Genomic DNA, 12191 nt, shown 5'->3' on the forward strand with positions numbered 1-12191 from the left:
TCCATTCTCCGGCACCAGGGCTCCCCATTCCTTGGGTTCGGACGTCCCCAAGTCTGCTGAGGTCAGCCGAGGGGACACAGAGTCATTTACACTGGGCCAGTAGCTGAAGCATGCAGGGGGCTCTCGGGGACCTCGGGACATGGAGACTGCCTGCTGCTTGGTGCCTACACAGCCAGCAGGCGTGGGCCCGCTGGCTGCCGAGGAGGCTGACATTTCCGCGCCGCCTGCCAAGTTGCTGGGGGCTGGCACGCGGCGGTGGTGGGGGCAGGGGGACCCGCTGCGGCCCCTCGGGGGCTAAGGGGAGGCGCGAGGCAGGTGACCTTCCTCGGAGGCAGAGGAAGGGCGGGGGCCCCCCGAGGACCTGCTCCTGGGGAGGCTCCTGACCATCGTGCCCGCGTGCGCGTGCTCCCGTGTGCGCGTGCTCCGGTGTGCGCGCGCACAGGCTAAAGGCTGCACCAGAACAAAGAGCTGGGGGCTGGGTAGCTGAGGGGCCCACGTGGAGACGCCTGGCTTGGCGGTTTGCTGCAGTGTCTGCTCTGCGCTCACGCTCCGTCTCTGTCTCTCTCTCTCTCACACACACACACATGCACGCACACGCACACGCGCACACCGCACAGCACTGCCCCCAGGACCGAGCTCTGGCTCCAGAGCCTGGCAATGCAGGCGTGCACAGCCCGGCCCAGCCCACCGCCATCCCTCTTGACAAAGCCCTGCTCCCGCCGCATGATCTCATCCCACCGGCCCTCGTCTGGCCCCAGCTTGGCCTCCTGACAAGAGAGACAGACAGGGAGACAGAGCTTGAGAAGGGTGGGGGAGGCAGGGGGGGCGGGGAGACACAGGCAGACATGCACCCAGCTCACTGACACACATGCATGCACACACACACATGTGTCCCCACAGACCCACAACAGACACATACATTTACCACCACACAAATAGAAACACAAACACCCTCACCACTGCACACAGACATGTACCCCCCAGACCCAGATACATATCTCCAACAGACACACACATACACACACACATATGCTCACCACCACATACACAAACACCCCCAGCTGCCCTGACACACATACACACACACACAGACATGTGTCCCCACAGACCTATACTACACACACAGAAACACAAACACACAAACATGCTCACCACCGCACACAGACATGTTCCTTCCCAGACCCAGATACATATCTCCAACAGACACACACACATACACACACATATGCTTACCACCACACACAGACACATACATACCCAGTCGCCCTCACACACACGCACACACACCCACACATATGTCCCCACAGACCCACACACACACTCACCAGCACCATGCAGAAACACAAACACACCGACACCCTCACCACTGCACACAGACATGTACCCTTCCAGACCCAGATACATATCTCCAACAGACACACACACACACACACACACACTTACCACCACACACAGACACAAACATACCCAGCCACCCTGACACACACACACACGCACACACACTCACCAGCACTACGCAGAAACACAAACACACCGACACCCTCACCACCACACACAGACATGTACCCTTCCAGACCCAGATACGTATCTCCAACAGACACACACACACAGACATATGTCCCTATAGACCCATAGACACACACATACACACTCACCACACACATACACATGCACACACTCACCACCACACAGACACACATCTCTGACACACACACACATGTTTACCACACACACACACACACATACACAGAGACATGTAGCCCCTACAGACACAGAAGCACACAGGCATGCTCACCACTACACACAGACACATATATACCCAGACATGTACTCACCCAGACACAGATGCGCACACACAGACATACACGCACATCACACAGGGAGAAAGTCTGAGGGGCAGCAACGAAGGGAAGGACAGACAGGGAGAGACATAGGACATCAGAGACCCTCAGAGAGCAAGGGGAGGGAGAGACTAGGACGGTAAAAACTGCATAAGCTGGTCAGACACAACGGGAGCGCAGGCAGAGACGGAGAGGAGGGCAAGAGGAAGCATGGGCTGGTGGCGGGAGCTCTATGGACAGAGTAGGTGCTAGATGTGCAGCGGCCTGGCCTGAAGAGGTCTGGGCAGGCCTGGCAGTGGCCAGCGTGGCCACTGCACACACCTGAGGCCGCGGGGACCCTCAGAACTATAGCCGGGGCAGGGGGTTACGACAGGTCATACACCAAACACAGAGCCTCAGGGAAGTAGAGCAGTGGGAAGCAAGCTCGCTGGGGCAGAGAAATGCTGAGTCAGGTCAGGAACCATTTGGGGGGTTGGCGGGCAGGGAGAAGGCAGACCGGAGCAGAGAAGGAGGGCTGGAGAGTACTGTTGGCTTGGCACCCCTGGGCCTCAGGTACTGCCAGGTCCCCTCACTTCCACGAGGAGGGAATCTCATGAATCCTCACAGGCAGCCTGTGAAGGAGGCATAGAATCCCTCTCTACAGATGCGGCCACAGGTCTGGGAGGCAGGCAACATGGCGGAGATGGGAGCCCGTGTTGGAGCTGCCTCTGGAACTCCGGGTCACCGCTCAGCAACTTGTGGCCTCCACCCCTCTCATGGTCCAGCCTGGCAGACCCTTTACTCTGACAGTGAAAGCAGCAGTGGAAGCCTTCCCCTTCAGGCTGGTAGCCTGCCTTTCCAGAGGAGGGGCCCAGCAGGGGCCCGGCTGGGAACCTGAGTCCTGAGGCCCCTGCTTCTCGAGGGGCTGGGGGCGATCTGTGAGAGGTGCTTAGGCACGGCTGTTGGTGCTGACAAGGGTTTGACTCCCAAGAAGTGCGTTAAAGCAACAGCAAAGCCACAGGCATTGCCAGGCCTCAGGCCTCAGTGTCCTTAGCTGCAGAATGGGTATGCCGAAGCCTCACCTCAGGGTCTACCATGTGACTTATCTAAGAGACACAGTGCCTGGAAAAAGGCTCAATAAACTGTAAGGAGTTGTGCACAACTGGGAGTGCAAACAGAGGGAAGAACAAAACCCCTATTTCAGGAGAAGTGATGCTGGAAAGGCCACTCAGCCAAGGGCAGGACCACCTTGGAGTGACTTGAGGGAAGTAAAGGGCTCTCCCAGGTGGAGGCATGGCCTCCAAAATCGAGGTCCAGAGTTAGCTGTGATGTGATGGGGTGGCCAGAGACTGGGCCTGGGGTCAGGAGGCCATGGGTTGAAGTCCCAGCTCTATCATTAATGAGCTGTGTGACCACAAGGAAGTCACAAACCTCTCTGAGCTTCAATGTCCTCACCCATAATTATAGACAATACTCCACGTCTTACAGAGCTGAGCGTTGCAGCAAAGCATAAGACAGCACACAGCATGTACCAGCAGGATCCTAAGAGACCATTGAGGAAGGGCTGCACAGAGACCTGAGCCCCCTTCTCCCCAACAAGGGAGCAGCTGGGATTCTGGGACAGCCCACTCTCCTGTCCCCATCCCCCCACACCCCCAACCATGGCCATGCTTTCCTGGTCTTGGTGTTGCCTCTAACACCGTGTTTGGATTCATCCCCGTCTCTGCACTCTGTTCCACAGGAAGCAGAACCCTCCTGGTCCAGCCACCGTCATCCTGATGTCCCCAGCAATCTGCCAACCCTCTCCCGGCATCGACACTGCCCCCTCCCCCTGCGCAATCTGTTCTTCCTTTGTAGCCAGAGCGATCTTTGTAGCCGTGTTCTTATTCTCAGTACAAAACCCACAACCCTCAAGACAGGCCCTGTGCTGTTGACTCTACCTCCAGGCTCTGGAACCACTGTCCTTGGTTTGGTTCTGCCACTAAGCCATACTTCCTTCTACCTCAGGACTTTTGTTCAGGCTGTTCTCTTTACCTGGGAAGAAGCTCTTCCTTCTTTTCTTCATGTATGCAAAGGTTCTTGACCTCCAGGCCTCAGAGAAGCCTTTCCCCACTCCTGAGTGGTCTCATAACATCCCCGACTTTTCCCTCCTGAAACTTACCACAGCTTGAATTTTCATATGCCCACGCACACATGCACACCCCCATACACCTATGATTATTTGATGTTTTCTTTTCTTCTAGACCCGGGGTCAGGAACCCAGAGCCAATCACCTGATTTCATAAGTGCGATTTTATTGGAACGAGCTGTGCTCATTTGTTCACATATTATCTAAGGCTGCTTTTGGACAGCCTGCAAAGCCTGAACTGTGTACTATCTGGCTCTTCACGGACATTTGCTACCCCCTTGTTCCAGACTCTAAGTTTCCCGAGGTGGGACCACATCTGTTGTAGCCCTCATCAGACCCCAGACCTGGCCAGGTGCCCAACAGAGATACGGAGATAAATGTTTCTTGGATAAGTAGCACTTTTTACCTTGTCCAAATTGTGTTGACTTAAGTTATTATTAAAATTGCAGATTCCACTAGGAATAGACGTCACTTATGAGATTCCCAGACCATTTTCTGGCCCACAGCTCAGTACGATCGCGCCGTCCCAACAAGGGCTGGTGCAGCAAAGGCCCTCCGAGCTAGCGGTCACCGCACACACGTTCCACAAATGACCCAGAGTCCGCGTGCGTGGTCTGCAAATGCGCACGGCGGCGAGGAGCACGAACCCACACTCGGGAGATTATAGGTTGAGCAGGTTTATGAAAATACATCGGGAGATATCTTTGAAACATTTTCATGAAGACTGTTTCTAGAGCTACTCCAAAGAACTGATTGACGAATTCAGAGAAAACGTCTGTTTTATTGTTATACAAAGGAAATAATTGATTTTCTTCTCTTTTTCAATGAATTACTTGAACATAAAAAATGTTAACAATATCTAGACGCTGCATTTGGCACTGCACGTGTATCTAGAACTGACCGTGACCCCTGCAGGGTAAGGGTCATTGTCATTCCTGCCTTCCCAAGGAGGTAAGCTGAGGCTCAGAGGCTACATGGTCAGAAAGTGACAGGGCGGGGCTGTCCCAGGTCTGTGGGAGTGAAAGCTTACGCCAGGCCCTTAGCTTAAGGAAGATAATGAGGACGATGGGAAATGTAAAACTGTATCTTTGGTGTGCTTAAAGCCCTCAGGCACAGAAGGCTGCCAGCACCTTCTGTGGCCTTGGTTTAACCTAGAAGTAAGAGGTCCCAGGCAATGACAGAGGGGCGACGGAGAATATTATGCAGAGAATACTATGCTTTTAGAAACCTGCATGTACCAATCCACTTTTATTTTGGATTTTATTTTAAATACAGATGTTTTGAGTGAACACAGGGCTAAGAATGCCCATTCTGGCATATAGGTCTGGGCTCGAACCCCAGATCTGCCACTTTCCAGCTGTGTGACCTGGAGAAACCTCCTCAGCTTCTCTGAGCCTCGGTTCCCTCATCTGTCAAATAGGGATGATCACAGGGCTTATACCAAGGGGTCATTACGGTGATGAAATGAGATGATGCATGTCACCCTTGAACCTGTCGGGGGGTGGTGTGTTGGGCCCCTCGCTGGCCCTGAGGCTCCCCCGCAGGTAAGAACACACTGCCTGAGAGGAGGGACAAGCCTCAGTCTCGGGCTGCCCAGCCTGGTGGACAAGCTGCTGCTCCTTGGAGGCTCACACCACACCTGGATGAACCAAGGCACCAGCAGGCAGAGGCGGCACGTAGCCCCGGGTTCAAATCCGGTCACACTCCCACCTCCCCGTGACCCCTGTGGAACCCCCAGCGGTCACCTACCCGCAGACTTGGGAGTGAACTTGTCTCGGTTTGCAGCACACACCGCCAGCAGTCTGTAACCGAGGTCCAGGTCAAACCCTTGCTGAGCTGCCACTCGACTGACCACCTGCCAGCAAGAGAGAGAGGAAGGGCAGGGTGAGTCACTGCCAGTGCCAGGCCTCCGAGCCCAAAGAGGTGCATGTGTCCATCTAGGAGGCAAGGCAGCTGAGGCAGGCAGACTAGGCTAAGGCAGGTCCCCAAGATCAGGCAGAGCTGGGACTCAAGCTCTGCCTCAGTCGCTCCATAAAACCCTTCCTCCCTGCCCAGGCCCTGGGATCCAGACCCCTGCCCTCAGGGGTTTCTAGTCTTCCCGTGAGCCTAACCCCAAAGTCCAGGCCCTGTGGCTTTCAAGGACTCCATCTGGCCACATTCCAGAAGGTGCTGTACCACCGCGTTTTGGATGGCTACAGGCCAGGCCTCTGTTCCCTCCTTCCCCTGGGGCAGCTTCCCAAACTTCCTTCTAAGTCCCAGCCCCGGAAGTCTCCCACACCTAGCACCTCTCCCATCCCCTCCCCGAGCTCCTGCACCCACCTTCGTGGGTGCTTGCTGCCCTCACCATTCCAGGCATGGTCCCCACCCAGCGGCACTGGCCCCTCCTGAGTCAAAACCTGTGCCTGGGGAGAAGCATGGATTTAGGACACTGCTCCAAGGAGCTGCAGTGTGGAGCTGCCGGACAGGCTGCTAAGGCTTCTCCAGATGGACATGTCTATGCTCCTCAGTGCTGCACTCTGTGCCAGGCACCCTGCTGCCTCTCACGCTCTCCCTCTCACAGGGCCCTCGAGCTCAGCCTGGGGTCTGTCTCCAGTATGGGGCACCTGCTCAGTACACGGGAGGCTTCCATCAGAGTGTTGATGGAAGCTTGCTAACAGCTGTGTATTTGGAGCCTGAGGTCCCTCCCTTCTCCTTGAGAACCTCTGAAGTACGGGCCAGAAGGGGGAGAGGTGAGGGATTGGGAGCGCTGTCAGTCCCTGGGGCAGTGTGGAGCGGGGTGCTCTTGGGAGCCCCGCAAATGGCTCCACAGGCTCCACTCCTTCCCTGCCCATGACCCCTGTGGAACCCCCAGCGGTCCTGCCACAGCCAGACCTACTCCCTCCTGCCCGCCTCCCTCATTAATGGCAGCAAAATTAGGTTTCCTTATGAAGAAGGAAGGACCTTGGAAAATGGAGTCAGTGCAGGAAGCAGTTGGAGCCGCTATGGTTGAGTGGGAGAGGAGTGCTCCCAGATGTGGGAGCTCGTTCTTTTGAGAGAGGGAAGACTCCGTCAGCGAGCCCCTAGAGACCACCTGCTCCAGAAGTGCTCAGAGGGCCTCAGAGGGCCTCAGGCTGCCATGGGGTTTGGCCCGGCCCCTGTAACCATGAGAGTAGGTTCCCTATTATTTGCTTTATATTTAAGGGTCCGTTTCAAGGGCTCTAGGGATACAAAAGGATGGGAAAAGTGCTAATCTAGGCCAACCCTGTCATTTAAAAAGAGTATGAACACTTAAGACCTGGACAGAGTGTGTGTGGTGAACCAGGCAGGAGCCATGGGATGCCCTCTTCCCAGGACCACCATGGCCTCTGGAATGGGGTGCTGCCCCTGCCCTACCTCCTGGGAACACCCAGGGCAGGGAGGAAAAGGGACATCTCAGGTTTGAATGTTTGCTCAGCTTCTCTGTTGCAGAGAAGCTGACGCAGAGCTCCCCTGTTCCTCCAGGCCTCTTTTCCACAGGCTCTATTTGCCCCTGCCCCTACATACAGCCCCTGGTCCAGAGGCTCTGGGCCACCTCTGGGCAGGGTAATCTAACTGTTCATTTCACTGCCCAAGCAGAAAAACCAAGGTCACTAACTCTCTGTGGCCCGTTGAACATTTTGGGTCTGGAAACTGGCACTGTCCCTTTAGCAAGTGAGGCAGGTGAGGCAGGCAGGCTAAGGCAGGTCCCCAAGATCGGGCAGAGCTGGGACTCACCCCAGTAGGCCCAGAAGAGTCACTTCAGCTTAGATATGACTATTGTGTCCTTTTCTTTGGCAGAACCTTGGAGTGGATATGAGTGAGCATAGACAATTTGTTTGGACTAGTGCATCAGTGAGGCTGCTGTTGGTGGGAAATGTTGATGGAGGCAAATAGCGTAATGAGAGTGCTGGCTCCCTGGTAGGAGGGTTAAATGAAAGCTTTGTGAGCAGTGAAGTGCCAAATTCTCACAGCAGCTCCACGAAGTGGTATCATTATCTCTTGTTTTATACAGAAGGAAACAGAGTACCATATGAGACAAAGGTTACAAGTCTTGTCCATGATAGAGCCCGGATGTGATCTCAGGCAGTCAGGCTGCAACGTCTGGGCTCTTTCCATGAGAGTCTCTCTTTTTCAGCCCACAAAGGGTTAAGGCCATAACTCCCAAATGAAGGGAGAAGCCTCAGGCCCTGTGTTGAGGGCAGAAAGGCAAAGGTCCCTCTGTTTGGCCAATACTAGCTAATCCTGTTGCTCTGGCTTAAAACACACACACACACACACACACACACACACACACGCACACACACACACACACGCACACACACACACACACACCTGAACTGAGCAAGAGAGGCCTGGTGCTGGTATAGGGCTGTCCTGCAGGCCTGGGAATGTCTGCTTGTCACCAAATCCCCTGAGCTCTACCATTCAGAAGGGTCATTGGCAACAGTCCTCTTTCATTAAGCCCAGAGAGGGCAGGGCCTTACTGAAGGCAGCACAGCACAGTGTGGCTAAGCTCGACCCCGAGGTTCTTGAGGCCTGAGGTCCACCCCTTGGCTTCTTCTGGCCCAGCCTGAGGACCCCGCTGGAAAGTCCTGTGAGGTGGGTCTGACTGACAGTGGTGGGGAGGTGGGCTTAGGTGAGTAGACAGTTGTGTTTCAGAGGCCTGCTCCCCCCTCAGTGGGCATGGCACCCCCAGTGAGGGTCCTGTGTGCAGGTGGGCGGGAAGACCCCTCCTCCATAAAGACCAGAGCGGAGAGGCAGCCGTGTTGCTGCCCTCTGCTGGCTGCTCAGGCCCAGCCAGCTCAGGGCTCTCTGAGACCTAGCCCCGGAGATCCCAGGGGGACCTCCAGGTCAGGGAGTCCAGCCCATAGTGCCAGAGAGGGAAACCGAAGCCCAGAGATGACAGAGGGCGTGTGCCCAAGGTCAGGTGGCCAGTTAGTCCCATCTAGGGAGTGTGTTGCCTTGAAAAGCGGTGAGCCTCCTGGCTACAAAGCAGGACAAGCTGTTTGGGGGATGCTAGAGAAGGGATTTCTGTTCCAGGCACGGGGCCGGACTCTGACATCTCCTGAGGGAGTCAGGGAAACTGGAGGCATGCCAGGCGGGTACTCTAATTCTGCTCCCCCCCCCCCCGTTCTGTGCAACCTAAGGCAAGTTACTTAACGTCTCTAAGCTTCAGGTTCCTTCTCTGTAAAAGTGCAGGGACATCCTCTATTGCCACGGCAGGTGCAGTGGCCTCTGACAGTTCCATGTGTCCCAGTTCTGTCTCCCGGCTCTAACAGAAGCCCCCCAGGGCAGAGCCCTCTCTCCACTCTGCTACCCTTCTCGGTGCAGAGATGTGCATGTATTTGGGGCTGCTGCTGGGGCTGCCGTGGAGTCAGGCATGAGATGGGGTTCTGGATCTGCCACTTACTAGCTGTTCTACCTCACCCAAGTGACTTAGCCTCTCTGGGCCTCAGTTTCCCCATCTGTGAAATGCCCTCCCTGTGAGGATGAGAGTCAGGACCAGGCACAAAGCTCAATGAACGCTAGCTGTGAACATAGCCTGACAGCTTCAGGAGTGACTTCTCTGCTGCTGTGGGGAAGCTCTCCCTGAAGAGAAGGAGGGCACCGTGGTTAGGCTGGCTGGCCTCTGCTTCCCTCTGCCACCTCCTCTCCTTCCTGTCTCCCCTTCTCCAGTTCTCTGGCCTCCTCCTTTCTGTTCCTTGAGCATATCCAGCATGCTCCACCTTGGGGGAGGAAGGAGTGAGTTCAGAAAGGCCTGATTTTGAGGGGCTCCTCAAGCATGGGGCTCAGTCCTGCTGCTAAGGGAGGGGCCGGGAGGCGAGCCGCCGGCTCACCAGTAAAAACCTGGTCTGGGCTCACAGCTCTCACCCCTGGGGAGGGGCCTCGGGACTCCCACACTTCTGCATTGTGGGGTCAGAGGGCCTGAAGGGGAGCGTGGGGCAGGGGAGTGCCAGAGGCTCTTCACCCCAGGGCCTAGCCCCAGGATGACATAAACGTGCCCTTTTTCTGCTTGAGGCTAAGTGGCTTTTAATTTCTATCCTCCAAGTAAGCTGGAGTCAGAGGAGTTTGTTCCCAGGGGTCACCCAGGGGACTGCTGCCACCTGGAGTGCTTCAACCTGCCACCTGGATGGGGATGGGTGCATGTGTTGGGGGGAGCTCGGTGGCTTTGCCCTGCTTAGGCCCCTCAGGATGTCTGACCTCCCGCATCCCCTTCCTTTCCATGGGGCACGGCTGAGGACGTGGGACCAGCATCAGGGCCCTGGGGGGTCAGTAGTACCAGCCTAGGACTGTAGCGAGCTGCTCCCCCTTTCTCAGTGGCCTTGTTTATTAAGCAGAAGTGAGAATCCCGTTCCTGCCTGGTCTGCATGGTCTTCATAAGGATGCGCGGGGACAGGGCCCAGGACAGTGCCTTGGGTACCAAGGGGTCTGCTCTGGCCTCCCTATTCCCTGCACTTTCCTGCCGCTGGTTCTACTGAACTCCAAGGGACAGTCAAACCCAACATCTCTGCCACTGTGGCAGGAGAACCAAAGGCCCCTTTCTGGTTAAGCAGCAGACTAGAGAGGTCCGGGTTAAAGCCCACCATTCAAGCAAGCGTGTGCTGTAAACTGTCTTGCAACGAGGAGAGGCCCAGAAGGGCTGGCACTGTGCCTTTGTCACACCATTGTCCCAGTCCAGGAAGCCAAGGCCTCCTTGCTGTCTAGTCAGATCCTATAGGCTCCTCCCCGGGCTCCCTCCTCCAGGAAGACCTCCAAAATCCCTCTAGCCTATCCTCCTAGGATGCTCCCCTCAGAACTCCTATCCTCACATAAACCATAGCCTATTGCTCACCTGCTTAATATCCTTCAAGGCCCCCAACCACCCTTCACATAATACCTGCGCTCCTCTCCCTCAGCCGGCAGGTCCGCTGTCGCCTTGTCTCTGCTTCCCTCTTTAACCTCATCTTGCGTCCTTTCCCTCTCCTGTGCTCCAGCCATCTGAGACTTTCTTTCTTTCCTCCTTTCTTCCCCCCTTCCTCCCTTCCTCCCTCCCTTCCTTCCTTCTTTCTCTCTTTCTTTCAAGATTTGTTGATTTATTCGAGAGACAGAGAGTGCATGCGAGTGGGGGAAGGGGCAGAGAGAGAATATCCAAGCAGACTCCCTCTGAGCACGGAACCCCATGTAGGGGCCCGATCTCATGAGCCATGAGATCAGGACCTGAGGCAAGGGCGCTTCACGGACTGAGCTACCCGGTGCCCCAAGATGCCTTTCTGTTCCTTGAACAAATCAATTCCTGGGGCCTTCGCACTGGTGGTTCCCTCTGCCCAGAGCACCCTCCCCTCTCGTGGCTGACTCCATCTTGCCATTCTGGTCTCAGCTGGGGGTCACCTCCCTCAGGAGGCTTCTCCTGAGCAGCACCCCAATCCCTCTCATGGGGCGCTGGCATATGTCCCTATTTACTCCTTTAGTGTTTAGGGTCTGCCTCCCCCATCCTCCCCTGGAACATACACTGTTGAGAGAGGTCCACTGTGCTTGCTGCTCTACCTCTGGTGAGCACAGGGCCTCGGTGAACGCTTGTCAACTGAATAAATGAGTGATGGGGCTGGAGCAGGGCCGGTCACTGCTCATCTCGTGCCCCCAGGTCCAGCCGGCCTGCCCAGGGCCATCGTCTGATGCAGTTCTGAATCCCTACCTCCCAGGCAGGGCCAGGCTTGGGCAGGGTGCTGGGAGGCTGTGGCAGCCAGTCTGTCTGCACCTTGAGGTGGTCGCCACCTCCTACTTCATTTCACTTATGGCTGCCAACAGCTGGGATGGAAACGGGGGAGGCCTCTGGTAACATCTGTCCTTGCCTGCAGGGCTTAGCCCGAACCAGGATCCCTGCAAAGAGGATTACAGGAGCTGGTAGAGGGAGGGGAGCCCAGGGGGCTGGAGGATGAGGAGGGTGGGGGAGAGTAGGCAGCCGCCTGATTTGGCCTGGTGGTTCCAAGGGAGCCAGATGGCATCGGCCTCCAACGGGGAAGTACTGAGGGTCTCGGCTGCACACCTGGCTGACATCCTTATGGGCCAGGAGCATTTTCTCTAGAGGCAGTGGGGTCTTGGCTGTGTGACCCTGGAGAGCCATCTTAGCAAGCCTCAGTTTCCTCTAGAAAATGGGAATGATGGTGGGGCTGGCCTCACGGAGTGTGAGGACTCAGTGAGAAGGTGTGTCGTGGGCGCAGCTCAGTGGTGGGCACAAGGGGTGCCTGGAAAGGATGGCCCACGACCGT

At 56.1% G+C, this 12191-nt stretch overlaps 1 protein-coding gene across 1 annotated transcript in view; it reads right to left on the bottom strand.

Moving 5' to 3' along the window:
- Positions 1 to 4711: 4711 nt before the first annotated feature.
- LOC308354923 (zinc finger MIZ domain-containing protein 1-like) overlaps positions 4712 to 12191 on the bottom strand; it is a 139027-nt gene continuing 131547 nt past the window's right edge. The window contains exon 7 of the mRNA XM_080822745.1: positions 4712 to 5803. Within this exon, the coding sequence (XP_080678871.1) occupies positions 5690 to 5803 (114 nt within the window). The 3' untranslated portion in view covers positions 4712 to 5689. The remainder of the gene's footprint in view (positions 5804 to 12191) is intronic.

This window comes from Martes martes (assembly GCF_963455335.1).
Source record: "Martes martes genome assembly, chromosome: 14".
NCBI classification, from domain to species: Eukaryota; Metazoa; Chordata; class Mammalia; order Carnivora; family Mustelidae; genus Martes; species Martes martes.